This window comes from Pangasianodon hypophthalmus, chromosome 20 (assembly GCF_027358585.1).
Source record: "Pangasianodon hypophthalmus isolate fPanHyp1 chromosome 20, fPanHyp1.pri, whole genome shotgun sequence".
NCBI lineage: Eukaryota > Metazoa > Chordata > Actinopteri > Siluriformes > Pangasiidae > Pangasianodon > Pangasianodon hypophthalmus.
In genome coordinates, this window is record NC_069729.1 from 12293761 (window position 1) to 12321396 (window position 27636).

The 27636-nt window shown below is 38.7% G+C and overlaps 1 protein-coding gene across 2 annotated transcripts in view; it reads left to right on the forward strand.

Annotated features, from left to right (window-relative positions):
* Nucleotides 1–27636, forward strand: part of ephb2b (eph receptor B2b) — a 147786-nt gene that overhangs the window by 45659 nt on the left and 74491 nt on the right. For both annotated transcript variants that reach the window (XM_034314296.2, XM_026932640.3), the window contains exons 2-3: nt 9153–9232; nt 16574–17258. In XM_034314296.2, coding sequence (XP_034170187.1) covers nt 9153–9232; nt 16574–17258 — 765 coding nt within the window. The remainder of the gene's footprint in view (nt 1–9152; nt 9233–16573; nt 17259–27636) is intronic.

The following is a 27636-nucleotide window of genomic DNA, read 5'->3' on the forward strand; positions in this document are numbered from 1 at the left end:
CCCGGCGTCTTTAAAATTCAACAGACTCCTGTTTGTCTCGACTGGAGAGAAAAAAAAGAAAACTGAAGGTCAAAGGCAGCGGAGTGTTTGTTGTAAGCGTTCATTGTGTTAGTTTGCACGCTCATGCATTAAAACTGAATCGTCGAGCCTCCCTCCTCCCCTCTGTTTGAGACAGACCCTCAGGCTGTGATTTTAAATGTTGCCCTTTTCCCATTTTCCCTGAATGAAAGCCAATCACCTCTGTGTTAAAGGTTGCCAGAGAGTCTTGCCCTAAATGCTAACAATTTATATGGTCATTAGTACATGATAACATGGATATCATGAATCAAAATTCAGTCTGCTTATATTAAATGTTCCCGCTCCGTGAACATGACCAAGCTTTTCAACACCGAGTGTTTGAAAAGCCGCTTTGGGACGACCTGTTTTAAAATATTTGTATTGCTTTAAGGTTTATAATAAGAGATCAGGTTAATACTGTTTTAATGTGGCATGAGGAAGCAGTATCGAATCTAATTCTAGCCCTGCCTGAGAAAAGGCTTTCTTTGAAAGATCTGCATAATCCAGAGTCCAGAGAAGGACACAGTTCCCCCTGACTGTATTTAAATATTCAGCATGCTATCAAGGTGGCGGAAACCGGAGCCCAGCACCTCTCCCTTCCTTGCTTTATGAATATTTAGTGCTCGGCAGTCAGTCCTGGAACATGACATGGTGTTGTAGTACAGTGTTTGTTTCTGACAGCTCACGAGCAGCCCATCTGTGGCATCACGGGTGCACCCTGGGTGTCATGAAAGACACATGGAGGTTACTGGGACTCCTGAATCCACACTGCTAAGAATCTGTCACAGAAGTACAATTGGCATTAAAATATATGTTTTCAACATTTTCTTATTTCTCTCAATATTTTGCAGGTCAAAATTTGGCTTCGTGGTACTGACTCGTTATAATAATCACATGGTACAGAACTGAGGGTGGATGGATTTTTAATGGATTTTTAGCCACTGCTAAACAAGTAATAGATGAAGGAAAGGAGAAAAGAGACCCTAGACATGGTGTCTTTTCGTGCTTCAGCTTGGGGTTATTTGGAATGTGTATAGATGGCTGACAAAAAAAGAGATGTAGAATGAGGGAACATTAATCACTCAGAAATTTTGATACATGTCCCTGCGCATACTCCCTACCTACAGCTATAAGTCTCTCATAGTACGCACTGTACCGAGTCCTGATGTCACACCCTTGAATAAGGGTGTAAAGAGCACACATTAATGCGAACTAGGATTATAGGAGGTCATTAGGCTATGTTCAGACAAGCAATCAGATTTTTTGCCTTATCCAGTCTGAGGGGAACAAAGTCAGAACAGCAAAAACACACATGAAATCTGACTTTTCTTTCCCAATTGGATTCAGATGTGTATGTTGTTTCAAATCTGATTTCTGGATTTGATCTGACCAGAGTAATGAGTTTGTACCTGATCATATGGCACTGATCCATCACGTCAGAAACAATCAATTAAAACCAGTAAGAAGGCAAGTCAGGGAATATATACATATTCATGTCCGCAGTTGTTGGGTATGAAAAAAAATGTGGCATACACAATCCTGTGCAGTTTTTGTTGCTATTGTGTGCAGCGAAAACGTAATCTACTATAGGGATATCAGAACAAAATTCATTGTTTGAATAGTATATTGGTAACATAGTATGGGGTAAAATGAACATTTGAATGTTTAAGACACCACGTTTTACTATTAATCAACTAACAAAGGTATCAAAACAACACAATTCTCTTTTTATGTGGCTGAATCACAAATGGCATAGGAATGCAGTGAAGCATCTACAAATCCATTACATTAAACCATATGCTGTGAGTTTATAGAATGAATCAGAAGCCATTTGGGATTCAGCCTAGCTGTGTGGTGGAGGGATTGAATGTGTACATACCCTATCATTCATACATTATAGGGTATAAATAAGTAAGTAGGTAATTATAATTATATTGTACTTATTATAAGATAAGGAAAGAGAAGGTAAGGTAACATAAGGTAGGTAAGGCATTTCAGGTGCTTAGGTGAGGTAGTTGTTAAGATAAGGTAGGTAGGAAAGGTAAGCTAAGGTAGGTAGGTAGGTATGGTAAGGTATTTCAGGTAAGGTATGTAGGTAAGGTAAGCTAAGGTAGTTAATGTAGGTAAGGTAGGTAGGTAAAGTAAGGTAGTATAGATAGGTAAGGTAGGTACTTAAGGTAAGTTAGGAAAGGTGGGTAGGTAAATTATGCCTACTTGGTTTGGTTAAGCTGGCTATTTATTTATTTATTTATTTATTTATTTATTTATTTATTTATGCTTAAGTGTCTTTTCACCTTCCATGGTTTAATATGATATGAAGGCACAGTGTAATGTTTGTTCTGTTTATGGCAATGTCAAATATTACCATGTAAGTTGTAAATCATTACCAATTAGAATGCAATGCTAATGCCATTTTAAAGTAACTTGACAGCTTTAATAAATAGCGAAATCTCCATGTTGGTTGCTAGCCAAGAAGTTAACTTTCACATTCTGCACACTACTTAGCATCACAGCATCAATACTGTAACAATCAACGTGGATATGCGAGCAATTTACAGTCCAAATAATTTGGAATTGATCGCTTGTAATTTGTAATGCAGTCACATAGTATAAAAATCTAAGTTAAAAAACAAATCTGACTTGCCCTGCTATGTGAACATAGATTTGGCTCTTTGCATGTTCTATGTAAAGCCACATATAGTCTAAGAGAAGCAAGTCAAACATGTCATGATCTTGACTTAGTACTACTAGACGTTTCAAAATGACCTCAGTGAATAAAAATGCTCTTAGACAAAACACTCAACATTTTCCATGAGTCCTGTGGCACTAGTTACCACAGTTTCACAGTTCTACTAGCCAGATTCACATGTTAAAATTCGCATTAAAAAAATAAAATAAAATAAAAATAAAGCATCTATATTCAAATTTTTTTCAGTGTTCTCAAATTTAAAAATTCAGTTCTCAGATATTAAAAAAAAAAACTGCATATGTAAAAACTATAATGTGAATCTCTAAACACTGTTAAGGACATTTATTCAAAACAAATACATTTTTTGTTTTTTAAGTAATATATTTCAGTGCTATGAATTTAATGGTGCTTAAATTTCATTATTATGAATTTAATGCCTTTAAAAATCCAAAGCTTTATGTGTAATCTTTGCATCTGTATCGGTTCTTATGGAGTATTTGAGTATGAATCAAGAGGTTATATAGGTCATTTTATATATGTTCTGTAAATTTATGTTGATCATAAAACTGACTGTTTTCTTTTTCAAGATATTTAGAGCAAAATTCATTGCCCTTTGCAATCCTCTAATGATTTTGAAATACAGGCTCCTCTCAAAACCAAAACATTCAGATTCATAGCATCTCAGCAGGTTAATGGCGTCCTGAACTAACGTTAATAACTATAACATTCCTACTGTGTGGAAAATATACAGGAGTTCTAAATGACTGGCAAGAAGGATGTTGTAATCCAACATGAAGCAAAAGCCAGGGATTTAGAGAAATAGTTACTATGTGCTATGGAATAGTAATCTGCTGGAACAAAGATTAGTCTGTCAGCGTGCGTCTGGTTTTAGTTGTTTTGTTAAACGCAGCCAATCATCTGAAGCGGGATCTTCACATGGGCGGGTGGAGGAGGAAGAGAGGAAGAGATTGAGTGTGAGTGAGGTGCCTGCAATTACCATTTTGTGGGCCCCTTGTGAGGCGCTTTCAGAGTAAATAATTAAGCTTTTCACTGAAAAAAAACACAGAGCCATTAAAAGTGTGGTGAAGGAGGCGTTTGGACTGAATTTGGAGGACCGGCCTTGAGACAAACATAAATTAGAGGAGCCAAGAATGTTTTGCTTGTCGAGAGGTTGTGCTGCTGTCAATGTGTGAAAGAGAGCAAAAAATAAGTGCACACTCACTCTTTTTCTCTGCCATCTTTATTTTCCTTTCTCCCCTACTTTACCTCGGCCAGTTTTCATCTCTGACACATTTAACCATTTTGAGTGATGTGCTATGAGGGAGCATTAGTGCAGCCCTAGACCCTGGGAATATAGAGCAACATCATGCTGTCAGCTATGTGGTAGCATATTTCACAGGGCATCCTGCACTGCCAAAATCAACTGCCGACTTCCTCTTCCCCTTGCAACGCACGGATACTCCGTTGGCTTAGCCTGCTTTCCCCTTTCCCTCCAGTTCTGCTCGGCCACATCACTCCACATGCTTTTACATCATCACCATCAGGTCCCCAGACATTTAGTGCCTAGCAGTAACCTCAGAGCCTTCATAAATCTCTCCGGTAGAGTGAAATCACTCGGGAGATGCATGTAAAGTGCGGCGCATACTGATTTGGTGTTTGACTTTTCCGAGCGGCCCCCGGAGTAATGCTGTCGGGGGGTTTGGTTCAGTGCCACCTCATCCGCTAAGCCTTGTTCCTGGAGCTGTATGCTCAGGCATACGGACTTAATTACCATATGAAGCCGTTCTGTAACACCATGCTCATGTGCACTCCCACCTAATCGACGTTCTTTGTACTGAAAGATGTCCAGGGTCACCGTTCTTCCAGCAGTCTCACATTAATCAGTCATCGTTTCTCTATTGCACTCTTCATTTTGACATGTGAACATGTAATGCTATTGTCACATAAGCACAACTTTCCTACTATAGATTGACATCCTTGCAAAATGGGGTTTCCCAAAGGCTCCTAATATTCCAGGGATCTTGATGAAGGTTCTCCATTTATATATGAAAACTGCCACTGTTAAACGCTAAAACAGCCATGCCTTGTCTGTCACATGCCTGGCATCTAACTACGTACTTCAAGCTGCTTGTAACATATTATTTCAGGAAGAGTGGAGCTGGAGATTTCCAGGTGTGAGTGTGGTTTCATGCTTGTGAATGGAGAGAACCTGCTCTCTTTTATGCTGAAGAGATGGTATTGCGGTGACTGCTGCCAGCTCAGGTCCTCTTTGCTGAACAAGATGTGGTAAGAGTGCGTGCCTTTGTTGTGGGAACGTCGCTGGGTGTGAGGATTTGCTCTAGACACACACAGCCTAAGCCACAATTTACTCCAAACTGTTACGTCTTGTCTTGTTATGAAAAGCTCACACCTGCAAGCATGAGCTTACTGGAGGACGTCAAACAAAAACATCCATAATCACAACATCCAAATGCCGATTTCTGGACCAGAAGTTGTTGTTTTGGATGATTATAATGTGAATTTAAAACAATGACTATGAAGTTAAAATGCAGAATTTTTAATTTTTGATGAACAGTTTTAAGCTTCAAAGCTTAAACAGTGCACAAAGGGCATGTTTGTCAGCTGATACAATGGTGCATTCAGAGTGGGTGAATGTTGACAGTTCTGGAGTTGGGTTTTCATATATGTTAATTACCTGGCTGCATACTTGGTATAATTCATGACTGTGATTTGCTAAAAGTTTGTATGCGTAAAAAGATGTGCAAATGTGCTAACACCCAAATGTGCAAACTGATTCACTAATAGAGTCTATAGAGGATTACATCTTCGATATGAGAAAAATAGCACATCTTATTCATTTTGCTTAATAAATATGCAATCGGAGACATTTCTACTTAAATAAAAGTACAATTAATGTTAATGTATCACACACAGTGTGTTTAACTGCAGCCTCAAAGCCAGTTTAGGAACTGTGATTGTGTGCAAGTTAATACCAGAGAAGGGAAGGTATTAGATTTGGAGATACCTGTTTCTGCTATCTGAAGAAAAAATGAAGCCATTTTTATAAGTAATAATATTTTAATAATATTTTTAATAATCAGAAAGTTTATTAAAATCTTGAGTTATTACTACAATAGTTAGTTTCATAGTTGATATTCGCTCCACATTCACACCTACAGTGCCAATAGTATTTTTTTTTTACGAGAACTTGTAAAAAGGTTTTATTCTCACATAATGACATTATTTACACAATTTTTTCCTCAAGTCATCAGAATTTTGAATTTTTCACTGTAGTTAGTGAATAATATGTTTTAAACTGAATAAAAGTTGTCCATTTAGTCCCAGAAAATAGTGCATAAAAGAGCTATATTTTAAGACCCTACACTTTAACTCCTTAGTAATAATGTCTGCAGATTGAACTTTAAATAAGCATCTGAGTGTGCATAATAAGACTAAGGACAGTACTGCTGGTCTGTTCATGACTGGAGGGTGTGTGATATTCTGTGGTGTCCAACCACACTACTAACCACCTCCCCAAATAAACAGACCTCGTACTAATGAGCAGGAAGGCAATTTCACACTGCGGCACACCCCAAATAGCTTTCTGTGGCTGTTTTAAAACAGGCAGCTTTAACAGGTGTCTCTTTTTTTGGGTGTTGGAGCGTGTCTGCCAACCAACCAGTTTTCACAACAGTAATCCTCCAGCTGAAAGGATCCTGTTTCCTATCAATTAATGTGGACCACCATCTAGGGGGTCCTTTGTTTGTCATCTTGTGATGAACAGCTGACATTTCTAAACTTGATTTGAAATGCACTAGCTGTGTGATGTGTATGCAGCACCGCATGCTTCCTGATAACTCGTCTGAGAGCAGAGCATGCATTTGTGAACCCCCTTAGTGCCCTTCGGCCCAGCACTTTCCACACACATCTATCACACTCGGAATATTTGCAGCCTTCCTGAAAATCCAGCCCAGCTTTTAGTAGGTGTTGCAAGAAGAACTGAGCTTTGTGGGCATTTCAAAACCCTCGGAGAGTGTTGAATGTTCAGGTTTTCTTTGGAAGTGTACTCAGGAACTACCCCTGTTGAAAGCTCAAGCTAATGTGTTCTTCTGTGCTTTGTGAAGCTTGAAATATTGCTGTGTTGGGACACGGTACAACCTCAGTATTAGCGCCCTGCTTTCTGATGAGTCTATGTGAATTACAGCCCAGCCATAACTCTCATAAACAAGGACGTCCCTGGCATCTCTCCTCTGAGATGGGTGGCCTTTACCTGTACATATAGCTGATAATTATATATATATATATATATATATATATATATATATATATATATATATATATATATATATATATATATATATATATATAGAGAGAGAGAGAGAGAGAGAGAGAGAGAGTCAAAAGATAAATAAAATAAAATATAATGATAAGATATAAACTATGTGATAACTGAATGGTACGTGAAATGGTCATGTAGGCGGGCCAAGATCTTACATGGACCCAAAAATAATTCCGTTACATGTGGAGCCACTTAATTGGACACTCCTTTTTTTTTTCCTGGAAATCCAATGGCAGAAACGGTAAAATTGCATTCTTTACCAGAGCTTTGTGTGTGTGTGTGTGTGTGTGTGTGCATGTGTTTCAGTGAATCTTAATTGCAGCTATTTTCAAAGCACTATTAAAATGTTCAAATGTCTTGATGCATGAATAAAGAAAACTCTGTAAATATTTAAATGTTTCCAAAAGCTAGTACTCGCAAGACTTGTAATTATGTCAGCCTCAAGCTAAGACCACAAAAAGTGTTTTATACTAAAGAGCTTGTGAGAGGAAATCAAAATAGCTGCTTTAGTCTGTGATAAAAGAAAATGAAAGGAAACGTCACTGTCTAATTCTTTATGAAGTCCAGTAACTTGGCTTTGCCCTAATTAACACAGAAAATTAATTAAGGGAAAAATGCATTATCATGGATTAATCATGCAGGAATTTTGCATACCAGACATGACTGAGTGAATCAATGCATCAGGCGTTCCACCTGACTACCTCAGAGAATGTGTTCCCTTTAAACCCAATTAGCAAAGGTGTGCTTTGTGCTTTCACTCCAGATAATCCAAAGCAGGAAGAGTAACCATCCTTCGTTCTTGAGAGGACTTTGCTTCTCCAGGCAAAAGGTTTTTAACAACGTCATCAAGCTAAAGGTCTGGCAGGACTAGTTACATGGCATCTGACCCACACTAGAGCACTTTGAATGTTGAAGGAAGTCGACTCAGGTTATCGGCCTCTTCTGATTTCTCCCAGCGGTCCATTCTCTTGCACATGGATTATCATTCCATTCCCCAGTGAATGCCACATGAGTACCGTCACTGTGCAGACACACAAAAGACGGCTTGTCTCCGCAGCTTGCACAAGCTGTAGCATATGTGTCTCTTTCAACCAGTGTGTGGAGGGACACAAGATACAGAAGTTGTTCTTAGGGTCCTTTAAATGGAATCCGGGGGTTTCAGAGATGTCCAGCACCTGTGTGACTTGTCCATTTAGACACATATTGTTAACGTATAATTGTATAATATTGTTAATATTAACAAAGTATAATATTATTATAATTCATTAAGCAGTTGAATATGGGGAACACATATATATTTTTCTAAAGTCTGTGCTGTTGTGTCATATCATATCACATCATATCAAACATCATAGCCTAAATTGTTATCTTTGCAAATAACCTAAAAAGTCTGCAAAGGCATATTGAGGACAAAGACTGGGGTTGATTAGCAATTCCCTATGTCAATCTAGGAGGACGTCTTTATTGAGAGTGTCTCTGGTGGTTATGTGAGTGCAGTGCTACTCCTAACCCACATCCTGTTCCACACGTAAGCTCCCTGGAGATCCCGCCGTATAGTGAGCTCTTGTCTCCGAAAGATCTTGGCAGAATCACACAGTGGGAAAGTGGAACCCAGTATTTCCTTCTGCCTACATTTCTGTAGATTCCCTTTCAGACTTAACCACTCATTTAATTTTTTTTTTCTTTCAAAACACATGAAACAGTGAGAACAATAAAGAGGAATTAACACCAGCACTTTGATATGTTGATAATATTTTAAGTAGCCTCCTGTTTTTGAACTACCATAATGAGGAAGTGGATGATAAAACTGTATTTATGTCTCATATCTTATTCATTTTCAGCAATATTTTACTGGAAGTGAGAAAAAATAGCTACTTATGTATTTAGGCCTTATTCAGATTTCTCTTGTTCACAGCTGTGTACATTAGTGGTTGACTTTTAATATACAATATTAATAACTCTCAGCCTTCTTGTGATTAGTGACTTGTAGTCTGATGTTTAACTTGTTGTACATAATGAGATCTTTATATATGTTTTAACCTTGAACATTTTATCTTTCCTCCACAGAAACTTTAATGGATTCCACTACAGCAACAGCTGAGCTGGGATGGACGGTATTTCCTGTATCGGGCACCAGTGAGAACAGTGTAAGTGTCATGTTTTTGTAACAAATGTAAGAAATCAGTGGTTAATCAGGAAGTAACTATGTTCAGCACAGATTCTCATACCACATTAACATCACAGATTCTGCACTGGAAATATTCCCAGCTCTTATAAGCCCTTTGGGCCACGTTTGGGTGAATTCTTTTGAAACGCTGAGTCAGCCAGTAAAAAGCTACTTACTAGCCCAGCGCCAAATGGTGAGCGAGAAACCAGAGGTCCAGACTACTCCTTAGTCCTCCTCCATTCCTGAACCTGGACTTCTTAAGACTCGAGAAAAAAAAAATGTTGTTGAGTAATTTGCTGGTGTATTTCAGAAAAAACCTCCCTGTTTTATTCAATTATTTACGCTTCTGTGGTCTGTTTTAGGGGCTGGTTTAAATTATAGTGTAGCATGCATCTGCATTCTGTCAAGAGAAAAAGACAGAGAAGAAAGAATTAGGAGGGGAGAAAAAAGGAGGGAACGATTTCAACAGGCCAGTTGTGCAACTTCAAAGTTTTCCTGATATAATTTGCTCTCCATCACCATGTCAAACCCAAGGGCATGCAGCCTCTTCTTTCACTGATGCTGCTATCAATGTTAGAGAACAAAGAGTAAAACATATCAGACACCCTGCTTCTGGATCCAATCTAAAAAGATTGAGTTTCTCTTTTTTTTGTCATCCCCAAATGCGAGGCCAGGAATTGCACTTGCTTGCATCATATTTTTTTCTTTTTCATCTATACAACATATGTCTCAATAAATTTATCACAGAAGTCAGTTTAATTCAAGGACGCGACAGCAGGGGGTTTAAAGTGCATGTCTGGGTAGAAAGATAAAAGTCACTATAAAATGTAAACATTTATGATGCTTTTTTGATATATTTATATAACCCATACCTTTCAGGTATGATTCTGAAATTTTGTTTTCTTCAGGTTACAGTAACTTTAAGTATGGAATAAAACAAGACATGGTGCACTGTAATAGGAAAATAACCAATAATAATAATAATAATAATAATAATAATAATAATAGTAATCACAGCATATCCTGAAGTGTTTTATTTCTCTGATATATAAATCAATGACACATCATATTTTAAACATTTATAGTTGCATTTAATGTCGTGGAACGTCCACGAGACAAGTTAGTTCCTGCTATTACAGATCAAAACATTTGTTCCATCACCAGTCTCTATTTTTTCTCTCTCCAAAAGTTAAAAAGGCACAAAAAAACACCATCTTGTCATATTCTCTGTCCCGAAGATTCTCCCATGGTAGGAAATTTACCGACCATTACAAAGAGTTGAATTACAAAGAGTACTGAATTAATATGAAAACTGAAAACTGAATTAGTTTTTATTGAAATGATATGAAACCTGTGATTTGAATTACAGTCAAAAGTGTCAGAGCCGCTGTTATAGAAAATTAATTAATGCGTTCTGACCAATCAGATTCGAGAATTCAACATAATACATCTTTATTATAATTTTGGACATAATTGACAGGGTTCCACACAGCTCACGTTCAGTTGTTACGAAAAAAGGCAGAGCCTTGCAGTAGAGCGGAACAGGTGGGCTTCTTGAATCCTACTGAAAGAGAGGCCTTAAGTTATTGTCTTACACCACCGCCGGGGCCCAGGCTCTGAGCTACAAGATCACTATCAGTCAAAATATGGAGTGCTCCATCAACAGTCGGCTTTCCGACACTGAGTGGCTTAGATAAATAAACTCAAACCTACTGCGAGGTATGTGAGGAGAAAATATCCAGATGTGGCAGTCATTCGCTCCTTCATTTGTCCTTTCATCCACCCATGCAGCCATTCATAAATTCATTCATTGAGTCATCCATCCTTTTGTTTTTTGAGACTTGAATTCATGTGTGTATTGCAAATGTTGAAAGATCCTACAGATATAATGTGTTCTGTAAAGGAAGATATACGGTTCTCATTTTTCACAACCAGGTGTGAGCAGGTTTTTTTTTTTTTTTTAATCATATGCTACAGCATTAGTTCGTATACTTGCACCAATATATGAGAACCTACAGAAAGACTTTTTTTCTTGAGAAAGGTTTCAGTTACATGTAAATTATTCCTCTTTCTGCTTATGTTTTAAAAATTGAAGGCCGTAATATTCAGTCTCCATATGTATCGGATTATATTTCGTTGCTTTAGATAAGATGGTGTATTTCTAATTTACAATGAAGTGACATGTACAAACTGGGGAAACTGGAGAAGCTGGAGGAAACCCACACAGACATGGAGAGAACATGCATAGAAACTCGAATATCATTGTGTCTTTCATAAGTATTGACACCCCAGCTATCCCCATTTTGCAGCATTACAACCTAAAAGTGAAACAGACTTAATTGAGATTTTTACCATTTGCAAAATATGTGTAATATTTTTTATGAAATAAACATCAATTAAACAAAAATACAGGTATATTTATAATGAGATCACTTGATACTTTCATTGCACACAGGCGAACCCCATTCAGCTAATTATCTGAATTCCGTTTGCAGCTGGTCACACCAGAACTAATTCAGGGGTTTCACAGTAATGGGTGTGAATACTTATACAATCACAACTTTTACATTTTTTATTTGTAAATATTTCTGCGAATTATATTGATTCCCGTACGTCTATAATTTAGGCTATTTTGTGCTGGTTCATGATATACAATCCCAATTAAGTACAGGTTTTAACACTACAAAATGTTACAAAAAAGTTCATGTAGGGTGAATACTGTAAATAGTCATACACTTCTGCTATCATATAATTTCTGATTTTAAAAAAAATAGGAGACATCCGTCTCATCCAACCAATAAGTAATCATTAACTAATCATGTAATATAATCTGCTGTAATAAAGTAAAACATTGTGATGTTGACGTTAGACTTTCTAAAGATACTATAAAGATCGTATAATTTAGTCAAGACAGACTCAGCCTACAGTTTTATGACTTTTATGACTATGACTATCTGCACTAATTATATACAGAACTGTACTGTATCTACTTTCACACACGGTCTGTATCAGTGGGCAGCATACGAAGAGCTAGAAGGAGTTGGAAAGAAACAGATGGTCCTCAAGTCAAGTCAAGTCAAGTCAAGTCAAGTGGTTTTATTGTCGTTTCAACCATATACAGCTAGTTAGTCCACAGTGAAACGAAACAACACTCCTACATGCCCTGTCTGGTTATAATATGCAAAAGGTGAGCATTTTGAGTGTCTCTGAAGAGATCTTTGGTTTAGGGCACATTCCAAAATTGAATGACAGTTATGTTTTATCACATGTCAATTAGAGATGGTCTTTAATGTAATATTTAGCGATTTTTAGGGTCTCTTCATTAAAACCACAAAATTCTGTGCGGTCATACTGTAAATGTAAAGATCAAGCCAGGACTGGCAGCATCTCATCTTGTACCTTAGATTCATTGAAAAGGTAAATATGTATACATGATCCACATGGAGATTGGAATAGAAGGGTTAAAGATGCAATAGGAAGCTTGTTTGTCTAACTTCACATGTTGCACATTACCAGTAGATCGCAGTAATTGGAGCTGACTGCTAAAGATGGCTCAGTTAGTTGGCTTTTCTACCTCTTTCTCTCTCTGCACACTGTTTGTGGTGGGAAGCCCAACAGTGCACAGATGCAGACTTATACTGCTCTGTAATTCAACACAGAGATTGCCTGTCATTTGTCCCAAATGTCCCCTCAGGACAGACGTGTCTGCTGACAGAATTCTCACAACTAAAAATTGGGGAGCTCAGCATCCAGTGTGCTTTGTTCTTTATAGGATTTTTTTTTTTTTTTTTTTACATGAATCCATTAAAGATTCATGGATTCTTTGTACAAAGCACACTTTCTGCATCCTCATTATGCCTATATTTTCATAACTAAATGTTATAAGAATGTAATTCATTTGAAGAGATGACAGCAGTGCTTCACTTTTCCAGCACTGTATTACAGTATTATAAGTGACAGTCTTGGGAGAGCACTATGATAGCTGGGCTCATGTACTCTTCAAGGCTGTGACAGTTTATTAGTGAAAGATGCTGAAGTCCAGATAAAATTTCAAGAGTTGTATCATGGTAGGGCAATTAATATTGAAAAAATGGTTATTGCTGACAGCATTTTCATCCCCTGAAGCTAGCCAGTTCCATAATTCATGAAAAAGCACTCTCTTACGCTAGGCTGTACCAATCACAAGCCCAGAGAGTGACAGGGAAGCTTATAGATTATTTCCCATTTGAACTTTCTGTCTTTTTAGGTGTTGAGGAGGTTATTGAATCTAAACTGAATTTCCTAGTAATCTTATACTATATGTAAGTGGGCTATTGTTTCTCAAACCAGTGACTGAGGGGTAGCATACCAAAGACAATGTCATTAGTTACATATGTTCAATTACAATTTTTAGTGCATTCCAGGACCTTCATGGCTGTAAGTCATGGCTTAATGAAAGTGGGATATTAAAATTGGCCCACAGTACTAGTTGTCTATCCATAGTATAGCAGTGAGCTAAGTGACAAAGGCCCCTTCAGTACGCCTGTAATTGAAAGATTGTGTCAAAAGGCCCCAGGATGTGTTCTCATCCAATGATCTGAGCCATTAGGATAGTTTAATTCCACACTAGCACAGAGTGTGACGACCCTTTTTATACTTCAGCGTAACCTTGAAGGCCAAGTTTCGAGCCACAGACTCAACAGCGCCTCAGTCTTTCTGTTTGAGTGCCAACCTTTAGGCTTGTGGAAGGGGCGCAAGAACTAATGACGTCCCACTTCCCACATGCTTCTTTATGTTGGACACAAGCTCCTGAACAGAGGCCTCAAAAGAGAACAGCTTGTGTTATTTTCTTTTGTTCCCGAAGACCCTCACATACTTGTTCTTTCTCAGAATGTGGTTCCTGTGTTCTTTCTCAAGGAAAGGTGAACTACATGTTCAGAAACTGAATCTTAGATCAAGGCCTTTTTTTCTAGCAATGATCAGAATCCCAAATATATGAATAATAATAAGCAGACATCTCCATCAAGGTCAGTTTGAGAATTACTCATCCAGTGCTCTGTGTTGTACTTACTTGTGTTACCTGTGGGACTTCTCAAATTCCTTATAGCAAGTACAAATGATGAGCAAAAGAATGGAGTAAACATTTAACGCTCAGAGAGTTTGAAAATTCTGTATCTCTCTAGATTCCCGCATCCACTTTTGAAAGCACATGACTAGTTTCAGCCATACTCCCACTTAAAGCCAGGGGAAAAACCTGTGAAAATGACATTTCATTTAATTTGACATTAGGTGCTTGATAGTTTGGCCCTTATTATGCCTCATTTGCTTTTCTCCATTGGCTGAGGCAGAAAAGCCATGGCAGGATAAAGAGAGGCCCTCCTTCAAAATACATTTGTTTGGGGTTCTGTAGCCCCCTTCATGCTACCTCCTCCCCTTTTCACCCTGCATTGCCCTCACTGACTCTCCATCACCCATTAGTAACTGCCCTGCTGTCCTTCTAATCTGATCAGTTAAATCTGAAGCCTCCAACAAGAGGATGTTATACTCTTGTCTTCTCCTGTTTAATTGACCTTCAGCCCAGTAGAAGAATAGTTTTGTTTAGAGGAAAGTGGTAAGGTCAATGGCTGCTCATGACCATGGACACATTTGTCCATTTGTATGACCCAGAATAAAGCACATCGCTAAACACATTACATGTGAGTCTCCAGAATTAAGGCAACTGAACACTATGTAAGTTTGTAATCCCTCATTTGGTGTTATAGAATAATCATTTCTATATTAAATGAATCACCTGATAGAAGTTACGAAAATAGCTACTGGATTGAACTATACCAAGAAGTCTTAAATAATGCAGTGTTGTGGCAATTGCAACCTTATACATATTCAGAATATTTGTTCTAATCTGTAGAGGATAATTTAGACATTGGAATAAAGGATAAAAGTCTAGTAAAAGAAAGCTGTTCTAATTACTTTGAGGGTGTTTGATAGAATGGGGGTCTTGAACATGAGACTTGACGTTCTCACTGAATCCTGTCAAATCCCTGTCAAAATCCTCGTTAAGCAGCGACTAATTTGGGAAATTATGTCAGCAGTGAAGTGAAGAGTGAAAGTGAGAGGGGGGTGGGAGAGTGGGTTGAAGGGATTGGTGCTCAATGGGCTTTCTGGCCAGAGTGTAAGGAAGCCTATCAAGTGAAGAAAATGGCTTTTCCCCTGCTGAACAAGGTCAAGGTTCTGACTCGCTTGTGGTTGGAATCTTGGTTGTTTAGTGCTGAGGGCCCTTAGCTTGATCCTTAGCCAACTGGGTTGAAAACCACAGAGAAGGCATCTGGAGTCACTTTAGAGCCAGCAGTGAAGTCTCTGGTGCATGCATCCTTAGTGCTTTAGTGTGTGCAATATATAGCTGTAAACTTAATAAGAAATCTGTTTCCTTCTCCTAAAATGGTCATCCGTATAATTTGATTATTTCAAGTTTGTAATGTGTAAGGGGTGAAATTTTATGTGTTGCAATTGCCAAGTTCCAACACAGTGGTCTGCATTAACAAGGGGGTTGACAATGACTGAATTCTGTCAGCTACTTATTTTTATTTTCAGTGTAAATAATGGTTCAGATTTTATGTGCATAAGGTGTAAAGCTCACAAAAGTCAAGGCCAGTATTGTAGTTAAACTTTTTTTCAAGGTAACTTTTTTTCACCGGCAAGTTCACTTCCTTCTTGGATACCTTCCATTGTGTATATGAAGATGTTAATGGCGGGTATCTCTTCCGGTGCCAGAGGACAGGCGGAAGCTACCTCAGCAAAAAAACAAGTGACTGCATAAACACTGACTTTTATCACATGCCCTTCTGTTCTCAGTGAGCTGTATCAACAATGCATTCTTTTATAGAATATAAGGGCAAATAAGCACAGGCCAGGTTCCCTTGGCAAAGTAGGGACTCCAGCAAACAAGGTCCAACTCCAGCCAATTTTACTTCCAGTGCCAGTCTTTTGGCAGGCTAGCCAGAAGATTTTACCCTCATCCTCACCTCATACCTCTCCTGCCCTGTAATCTAGCTGGTGCCTGTGGGGAGAGTTTCTGAAAATGGCTCGGCTACTCTCCGAACATCCCCAGAGAGCCTAGACAGACATGAGAGAGCATGTTGCAAGATGTTCACTATTGCCCTGCGGTTTAGAGCTCATGTATTCATGTAAGTAATTTGTGAGTTCCCTCTCAAATGGGAATAGGCTTACACTGGCTGTCATGGACGATAGGGCTTTAGAAGTGATAGAGGCACCAGAGGTAAAGAGTATAGGGATATACTCTAATATATCCTTTGTGTAACATTCCTTTCAATTTCTCTTGCAGTGGGAAGAGGTGAGCGGGTATGACGAGAACATGAACACTATTCGCACATACCAAGTGTGCAATGTCTTTGACGCCAACCAGAACAACTGGGTCCGCACCAAGTACATCCACCGGCGAGGAGCTCAGCGCATCCACGTGGAGATGAAGTTCTCAGTGCGGGACTGCAGCAGCATCCCCCGGGTACCAGGCTCCTGCAAAGAGACCTTCAACCTGTACTACTACGAATCGGATGGCGACACGGCCACTAAAGTGCACCCTCCGTGGATGGAGAACCCATGGATCAAGGTGGACACCATCGCTGCTGACGAAAGTTTCTCGCAGGTGGATTTGGGTGGACGTGTGATGAAGATCAACACAGAGGTGCGCAGCTTCGGGCCTGTATCACGTAACGGTTTCTACCTGGCCTTCCAGGATTATGGTGGCTGCATGTCACTCATTGCCGTCCGCGTTTTCTACCGTAAATGCCCACGGGTCATCAGGAATGGCGCCATTTTTCAAGAGACTCTTTCAGGGGCTGAAAGTACTTCCTTGGTAGCAGCAAGGGGAGTGTGCATCCCAAATGCAGAAGAAGTTGATGTACCCATCAAACTCTACTGTAATGGAGATGGCGAGTGGATGGTGCCCATCGGACGGTGCATGTGTAAGGCTGGCCATGAACCTGTGGACAATGGCACTGTATGTCGAGGTAAGCTCATCCGTAATCTAATTTTCACTTTACTCTTTTTTTTTACTCTTTTTATACTTTTTTTTTTTTTTTTTTTTTTATTACAGTGTGCCTTATAGGAATTCTTAATCCTAAATGAAAATAAAATTCTGAATAAGAACTATATTGAAAATGTTTTTTGGATCAATTTAGTTTGTTGTCTTCAGTGTTAAATATTTTAAATGCTGTTTTTTCAGTCTGAGTGACAGAAAGATAAAAAGATTGAGCAGAGCTAGCCTTCTTTCCTATATCTTATATTTAGTATTAAATATTATAACAATGTCATGAAATGAAAATAAATTTATGGGCTTTTGCAGTTCTGCAGTGATCAACACATTAAATTTTCTTTTGTTTCTTTACTATTCAAGTAACACCTACTATTTGTAGATTTTTGTTCTTTTAAGAAGCATAGTGTCTCCAAGGTTTTTTTTTTTGTAAATGAAGCATGTAGCACACACAATGCAGATGGCCTTGGCACTGCTGTATTGTTGCTACACCTCGCTCCCTCCTTCAATCGATCGTTTCTTCCTTCTTGGAACTGTCTCTCTATCATTCCCGCACAACCAAACACCCCAGCCCACCCCCTCCCCATCCCTCACCTGTGATTCAACCACCAACCATCAGCCCTGTTCCCACGGCAACGCCAGGCTGCAGACGGGCTCCACGCTGGCACAGACGACACAATAAAACGCCCACCTGTGTTACAATTTCCCCTTTTCTATACACACACACACACTCATGCTCATTCTGCGTTCTGCCTCTTTCATAAGGCAGGCTGTAATTACGACACTGGCCAGGCTGAGCGGTGACAGTAGCCGATCATCTCTCTCACTGCCCGGGTGGCGCTCTGCTTTTAAGTGTTCAATGGCAGCTAATGAGGATGGTCACCGCCCCCCCCATGGATACTTGCCAGTAAAACCTGGGCAAGTCCAAATTGAAAACCCTGCATAATTACACACGTTTGGGTGTTTTTGTAATTTACTGGGTGCCACCATTTTTAATAACCATGGGGTCTCCTTAGTACAAAGCATCTTTTGTTCATGGCTGGATTTAAAAACTATTGAAATGCTAACGATTAATGGAAGAGTTCATAGATCAAACTGGGTTTCAGTCCTGTTGAGGCTCCTCTGTATTTTCAAAACCAAGATCTTAGGTGCATTGGAACAAAGTAATTGGTCCGGGACCGTCTGAGCAAGGTGGTCTTGGTTCGATTCCGATCGAATACTAGCACGGTTTGATTGCAGTGAGGAAGCAATTTGACCCTGAATTGATCCAACTGCAGGAAGTGAACCAAACATGCTGTGCATTTTGGGTTGTGGGCAGCGTTTTTGTGTAGCTGCTAAACTGACATGCGACACATAAACTGAGCCACGTAACTGTGGATATTTGGACTTGGATTCAGCAAACAGTGTGATCGCTGCTTTCCTGCTCTGAGCTACTTTAGAAATCCGTGACTGTTCAAAGAAAAAGCCATCATTCCTCGATTGTCCATCAGCTTCACCACCTTTTTGCTACAGCTCATGATGGAGTGTACCTATTACTTCCTGAAGACTAGAGACTTGCTTTGTCATGTCTCGCTGGATGGCTTGGTCCTCATTTGTCTCACACCCACACAGTGAGTTGCTTGAGGGGGAGAAGTAGGCCAAGTGTTTTTACATTTTATGTATTACCCGAGAGTTCTCTGGTGGCATACAGTAAAAACTGGTTGCATGATGTGTTTTATGTAGTCTTTCAGTACATATGAGTTCTATAACTATAAACAATGGATGTTTTCTATAGAAAAATGAGGAGGAAATGAAGTTAAAGCATTAAAAGTGGCAAAATGCTGCTACTACATTGCTTGTGGTTTTCCCCATTGTGAATAAGCTGGTTTGATTGAAATCTGCCATCAATTCATTTGGCTATTAATCTTTCTGGCAGGGGAAAGCTGATAGCTCTGTGTGAGACAATGTCAAAAGCATAACTGTGGTCGGTGCCTTTTAACTGCCAGTAGCCAGGATTGGGGGATGGATTGATTTATGAAAGGGTGCTTTTTCATCGCAGTTGGTAGGGGCGTAATGAATTGATTTGTGAAAGATGTCCACTCAGGGATGAGGCTGTATCTTCTTACACTATTGGATTTATAGGCGGCTGTGAAGCAATCATGAGATCTACTGATGAAAGAGACGTCTCGCTGCTCCATTAATAAGACTGCAGACGCTTTGTTCAAACTCCTCTCTGTGACAAAGCATGTAATTATGCATGTATCAATTAAATCCTTGGCAGTACGCTTGACAAATAATTGCGCCTTGACAAGAACTCTGTCAAAATATTGACAATAGACAAATGTGTTTGGAGTTTTGAAAGCAGCGCCCTTTTCTGTCTGCGACCGTCTTACCAGATTATGTTTCCTCCCGTGGAGACGATGGAAGGAAATGAGCCATGCTGATGTCTTTCAGCAGAAATGTCCCTTAAAAAAGGGATCGGATTTCGTTTAAGGCTGTAGGAGTTTGGGAGATTTAGGAGACACATGGGGTCTTGTTCTTCAGCCAGTGCCATAGCATGTATCTGTCAATGAAGCAAACTTTTTGACCTGAGCACAATAGGAGCCATGTTCATGGGCAGGAAGTCAGACTCCTAAACAATAGTTGTGTTTTTTTTACTACTGATATCTGATCTCTCAGCTCTGAAACATCTAGGAATCTAAACTGTGGGAATTATTAACAATAAGCAGTAGTGCTGTAAGTGCAAATGACAGGTTGAATTTACAATAAGACACACCCAGCAAGCTGCCAAATGTTACAGTTCCTCTTTAAGTGTGCCGTTCACTGAAAGTAAAGTAATAAACTATAAAATCACCACGGCAAGTTCACACAGATCCAATGCCAAGGCTTTAAAGGTTTTGCCTAGGGGCTCCACATCTTGACATGTTACTGGATGTACAACGCTAGTTAAGCTTTTAGAACAATGTAGACAAAAAGATGTGGCTACTAAGTACAGACTACACACAGCATGAGGTCAAACGGGAGCAGATTCCACCCCAAAGGCCAACAAACATACTCATGCATTCCTCTGTAATCGGTGGGAGCAGGTAGATCAAAAAACCTTTAATTTATGGGTGTACAATGATGAGACCTGCTGAGCTGCATGCAAAATACAAATAAAGATCAAAGAAAGAAAGATTCAAACTGAAGTTTTAAAATACCTCAAAGCTGTAGACCTTATGAATGATAAAGTCTACAAGCAACTCCGGATACAAAACCAGTCTCATTTCTCCTTCTCATTGCTCCTGTTGACATGCCATTACTTTTGGTTTTGCGGGAGTGATGTCATGTTCATAGCTTAAAGATTAAGGGTTATAGCTTTTCTGTAATCTCTGAGTAATGGCTGTAAGTAGGACAGTGGTCTGATCGTTGAAGGATGAAACAGGGAGGGAGCCCTTGGCAGTAAACCAGTGTAGCAGCATCTCTCCACAGGCCCACTCCCAGACACCTTCCATATGGAAAGGTCTTAAGGGCTGAAGCCAGTACAGCACGGAGCCATCTTCTGAGGTTCCTACAGTGACTTTGCATCTATTGGCTCTAACTGCCTAGCTGTGTTCATGGTGCACAATCCCAGAAGCCTCAGAACATGACAAGAAACAAAACAAAACAGAGCTCCATCAGGCTCAAACTGAAACTCGATGTTCGAATAAAGGTTTGATTGGGGAAAAAACCAGAGAGACAAAACAGCTAAAAGAATTATGGCCTGGTTGCACCACTTTGACAAGACAGCTGTCATGTCAGGCATAAATAAAGGAAAATGAAAACAGCCGGAATAAAAGCAAACATTAACACTGATTTATTTTCCATTTATTTTCCATTTATTTAAATTTAGTTTATCTATTTGTATGTACACATATGTATTTTTTATATATTGTTTCTTTGTTCCTTTTTACAATTAGTGTTGCATACATTTGGCTCTTACTAATTATAGTTTTCCTTCAGAACATTCTGCATTTTTCACTACTTTTAATCAAAAAAGGATTATAATGATAAAGCATCCTCTGTGCATCTATCAATTTGTTCCAATTCGCATCTTTTTAAATGGGGAAAAAATGAAACGAATGGTGTGAAACATTATATTCAACAGTATTTCAGTTTTGTTTGATGTTTATAAGCATATTTTGGGGAAAAGAAAATTAAGAGCAGGGGTCCAGTTGGACCAATCTTCAAAAACAATAATTTTTTTTTATCATTATGAGTTTATTGCATAGCAAATATAAGACCTTGAAGCCTATTTCTAGGCTTTTCAGAACTTTAAGCTTGAAATTGTCAAAATAATATTCCAATGGAATAGGACATTTTCAAGCTTGAAATGAGTAAAAAAAAATACCAAGAAGTAGGCTTAATAATCTTATATTAGTCTTATTTTATAAATTTTATAATATTAACAACATTATGAGAGATTCTGCGAAATATTAGTTGAATTTGCCTATTTTAAAGATTTTTTTACTTGCTAAGATATAATTCTTTACTGGTATTAAATCAGGTTTTGGTACTATCTAACCCCTGGCAGGTTATCACTGAATATCAGTAAGCATTAGGTCAGAGATCTATCTATCTGTTAGCAGCAGATCATCAGTAAGGATTGCATGAGATATGGTCTTCTTAGCAGCACTGTCAAGAACCATTTTAGGCGAGCTATTTTTTTTTCAAAAGACACAGGGAGGTGATGTAGATAAACACCCATGACATCAGACATCCTGAGTGCAGTAAGTGGTCAAAGGTTACTGATTGTGCTCTCAGATGTATGAAAAACATAAGCTGTTGCTTGAGTATATGCTAAGCTCTAGAAACAGAGAATTTCAACACTGAGATGGAGGAAGACTGAGGCTAAAGTGAAAGCACTGGTGATTTAGGATTCTAGAGAAGCAAAAGTAAGAAGTGTTATCTATAAACACACACACTCTTCTTGACTAGAACAACATCATGAGTGTGTCATAAGCCCTATTCCGATGGGATGCATTTTACCTGGTGAGACTGGATAATTCCATTTTTGCAGCTGTTTTATTTTAATCCAATTGGCAGTGTTTTTCTCTTACTTCCCCTCATAAATGTCCAGGCCAGTGTTTTTTCAGTGAGCTCATCAGTGGTCTCATCACTTAAGAACTTGCATCTCTGATGCAAAGGCAGATGTTGCAGATGAATTTTTTTGACTACTGTTACTCTCTGTGTTTAGTCATTTTTCTCAACATATCACTACATGCAACATGAACTTCCAGGTGTATATGAAAAAAAAACATGTTAATATATAACTGTATAAAATTTCCTTGCAGAGAAGATGTGTAAATATATTACCAACTATACCCAGAGTATTAAGAAAATATAATATTTTGCAATATTTATCAATATATTTAATATATCATCATATTTAAACACTAGTCTAAAGCACTCATAAACTGCTTAATGTAGAACTCAGCATAAATTTATATACAACATAGTTTTTGCAACATAGTATAGACTTTCCAACTTTCCATTCACATCTCTGCTGGATTGAATACATACTACTACTGGTGTTTATTTGTTCCACACATACATGTGCACATGCTTAAAATATGCAGCTCTGTATGTAACCCAAGCCGTTCTTAGCCTTGCTGCTGCTCACCTGGATTAGAAAGCACTTAGAACATGGCCCCTCTGCTGCCATTTTGAGACAGCCTGATCCACATGTGAGCGATATAGCACTTTTATGGTTGAACTTCTAACTGCTCTCCTGTTGCCAGTCCTCAGCTCAGGGCCTGCTTGGAGAAGCAGAGAACGTTTAGAAGAGAAATTTAAGCTCACTACAATGGATTGTCCTCTCAAGGGGTCTGCCTTTAGGAGCAAGAGTGCGACAAAGAACACCGAGTACTTTTGATGATGGCAGACATGGTAATTAGGCAGGATGAGGAATCAAATCCGCACAGACCACTGTTTCTGGACCTGTGTCCACAAGAGCTGTGAGGGTTGTTTGCCTCCTAGCTGACACCCAGGAGAGCAGTCTTCCACTTTTATTCGGCTTCTCCATGTGTTTTTTGTCTTTTCTCCCTGTCTACAGCAGACTAAACGTTATACTGCTGATACTGGAGACCCCCTTCCAGTTCTACTATACCACACTTGTACTGCTGATTCATGGTTGTCATTTTTTTCTCAGCACATTCATCATTCCACTGAAAGCGATAATGGCTGAGCTAGGTGTCTGGGAACGGTCTGACACTCAGCGAGATCGGTGCTTTAACTCATTCCATATGACCCTCCACACTGCCTGTTCTCATACCTTGAATTCCATGTGATGGCCTTTCCTTTCATCTTCAAAACGTGTTATCACCATTCAGTGGTATTTTTTTATTGATTCCTGGTTGGAATCTCAGATCTAGGATGTTAATCTAGACCCCAAGCAGAAAGAGGTCTGAGAGATAGAGGTGTAGGATGATTGGTAGAATCTCCTCCGGACGTTTCCTTTGATGCCTTCAGAAAGTAGACAAGATATGGACCTTCTCTCCATCATGATATGGGCAAGAAGTTCACTTAGACATGCCACAACTCTTATGAGTTCTATTTCATGCTCTGGAAGACTGGGCAGAACCATGCGAAAAATTTTGGACCCGAGTCAGACAAGAAGAAGAAACGATGAGGAAGATGGACATTCCAAAAGGACCAGCAGGAAAAATGAAAAAAAAAAAGTGCATGTTGTGTCTCAGATCAGGTCTGTTAAAGAAATCAAGGTCAAGTGGCTGCAGTGCACTTTAAACAACAAATGATTGATGCATCCCACTCACATGCAATTAAATTCAAATTGCATATCTTGTACATTCATTGCGGTTTTATGTTAGAAGAGTCTTTGAGTTTCTGTCCATTTCAGTCTGTTCAAGGGATGTTTAAGCAGAGAGTATCCCGAGAGAGATATCTTTCATTCCAAAAGTCTGAGTAGAGGGACGTCATCTGTGTTATGCAGTCACGCTCCCTCCTGTATGAATCCAGTTGTTCTCACTCTGTTGACCCCTAGCCATGTACAGAAGGGTAGACATGGTGTTTGGTTTCCTTCTCCTCTGACATACGATCCCACAAAAGATCATTCATGAGTTTTTGTTGCACTATATGTTAAGGCCTCTAATTCACAGGCATGCACTGTGTAAGTGGGTAAGACAGATTTTTTTAAACACTCATTCTTTTTTTCGTTTTACACGAAAAGGACAGATTTTGAAACTTGTTGACACTTTTTCCACACCTTTGCATACATACCTCCTAGGAAATCTGTTTTAGTGTGTCTGAAGTTGTTGAAAAGTGACATATGATGAAAACAATATTGTGGTGGAGAAGTGCTGGAGCTTTGCCATGCAAAGCAATGTTCAGAGAGATCTCTGTTTGTGCTGAAAGACAAGTGTCTATCAGCACATCTTTTCTTTTCACAGCTACCCATGTTTTAATGGATTCTAAAAATAAGTCTTTCACCAAGAGGTCTTGATGTCTTCCTCCCCCTTATTAAAGATTAAACAAGAAAGTGGGTGAGGCAGAGAGAAAGAGTGCAAGTGCTCATGCTCATCCCCCTTTTACCCAGCTCCACCATTTTAGCAGGTGTATTGGTAAGAGAGGTTTCACAGATTGAGTGACATATTAGATTTGCTGTCAGCTCTTTAAGCACACTTTTACGCTTTCTGTTTTGGGAATGGCCTAAAAAGAGGTACTTTACTAAACACATTCAGCGCTTTGTTAGGTTAACAAAAAACAAAAAGACGATCCTGACAGTTGAGATTTGAGACTACATAGAGAATTAAATATTTTCCTACACTGAAGGCTGATGGGAACCAGGAGTGTTTTATTCACAACGCAGGAAGAACAGTGATTTGGATCCTATGTCTAGATTATCACAGTTGTGAGATCATAGCCTCTTAGAGTATTTATGTGGAAGCTTTCTCTCCTAATAGATTTGATCATTTACACTTTGAAGTTTATCAAAGAAGATTTGAACTTTGAAGATTATCTAAATCCTGCTCATCCATAAACTTAACTTATTGGGTGATTCCGGCACAAATATTGTCTTAAAAACTTCTAAGCTGAGCTTCTGTGAGTGCTCTGTGAATCTCAAAAGACTGGATGTACAGCTTGAAGTGCAGTACACTCATATGTGTAAAGCCCTACTTGGCAAAGTTCTGTGCTGTGCTATCTCCCTGAAACACACCCAAAAGGATTACTTTGCTCTGTCTGGTTGCTCTATGATCAACGGTCTGTATGAAAGTTGAATTGCAGTACACACTTTCCCCCTGACAGGCACCACAGGTAAAGAGGACACTGCTGAGTCTTAACCTAATCCTGACACTTAACAGCTTTCCTTACACTCCCAAATGTTTGATGAAAAACGTGCTGAGAAAAAAGCTCAGTCCTCAGACATTTGCTTTCTTGACCCAACACACTATTATAGATAAAGAATGGAATGTACATGAATGCTGATAGCACCAAGATGACAATCAGGAAAATAAAACTAAATCTTCACAATCTCTTTCTAGCTTGCAATCTGATATTTTCAGTACCTTATATATTAGGGATGTAACCCAATATGAATACGTTATTCCAAAGGAGCTGATAATGTATTCTACAGATAACATGTACAGATATGTATAGGAGGCACACCACTGGATTACAGGACTGGGATCCCACAGAATGCAACAAAACATCACGCAAACGTGATGTCTTTACTTTTTTTTTTACTTTCAAGTTAGCAGGGCAAAGAAAGACCACATTCTTTAACATGAACTTGTGGTGTTGTGCGATGAGAAATAGATCCAAATAAATTCATTAGAAAATATTGCAATGTACAAACAAAAATAATAACTATGTGTGCAGGATTTAAAAAAAAAACATCATGTACACATTTCTAATTAAGACCAATTACAAACTTGAGTGCTGTAGCTGAGGTTGAGGAATCATCAGAGCCACAAATCACTCACTATGCTGTTTTTTTTTTTTTAACGTGTTTTCCCATGTTGCTGGGGGCATAGTGGTATTTTTCATATTTTTTTAATCTACCAGTTTAGGCCCTCGACTTTGGGTTTAAATCCTAACACGAAAAGACATTTGAAGGACTAAACAGATACAAATAGTGTCATTAGATTACGCCCCTACTATACATTTAGGACACTACTATTGGTTTAAGGTGAAATGTAACTCTATAAATGGTTCAGTAGTAAAGATGCAAAACATATTGACCCAAGACATCGCTAAGCAAAAATAATCTAAAATCAGTGAGCTGCTTTGGAGCCTTAGACTTTACCAAAACCCTACAAGCTGGGTTTTATTACCCCAATACAGCATGTTAGTTTTGTTTAGGAAACAGAAAAAGGTTCATCTAGCGGATACAGTGACTTACTCACCTGCAGCCTGACTTTAGCTGGATAGATCTGTAGTTAAAATTAATCTACCCTGGACATTAATTCAGTGTTGCTAATGTAAACACGCAGGGACTGATACTGGCCACAGTTCACTCCAATTTCCATATGCATTCTTGCCAAGTTCAACATTGTGTGGTTGCTGTGTTCATCCTATCCTGAAAAATGATTTGTCATTCATTTGTTCTACGTTTTATCTGGCACATGTTTAGAGTGGCCTCTTGAAGCTCACTTGTCTTAGTCAGTTGTTTCACGAACACCCCTTTATATCATTACTTTCTCATATATATGCAATCCATGTTACCTCTTTAAGTCAACAGTGACTGTGTACATTCTTCCTCTTATCTCTTTTGCCTCATATATTCATCCAGGGTTTCTATAAGTGGTGTAATTCAAACTGTAATTTACTTTGTGTGCATGTGAAGTTGGATAGTCCAATGTAGACACTCTTATAGTCAACAACATAAATCAGCCTATCATAAATATGTTAACAGCTTATGGTTGTTGATGTTTAGTAGATTATCCATACTCTATAGTCTATGAATTTGTCTTTTTTAATTTTCATTTTATTTGCATGGTCGTTAAAGTTTATGTTTGTTAAAGTTTAGCAGATTATCTGTAAACTATCAACTTGTCCTTTTTATTTTCACTATAGCTCTTGATGCATAGTAGATCATCTATAGCCTATCAAATTGAAACTAGCACTTATATAATTGTTTTATGACAAATTGAAAAGTAGTCAGACATCATCTGACATATTGTTAAGAATCAATTTATAGGATGCTTCAATTTCATGTTTGCATGTAGGAAATGAAACATTAATAATAATGTTTGGTTCAAGAGAAACTAGTCATTGTGTAGGTGCATTGATGAAATACAGATGCATGTGGTTTATCCAGCATTACTCTTGAGGACATTCTTCTCATAACTGGTGCTGTGCATAATGAATAGCCTTATGGTCCTCATAAACAAGCACTA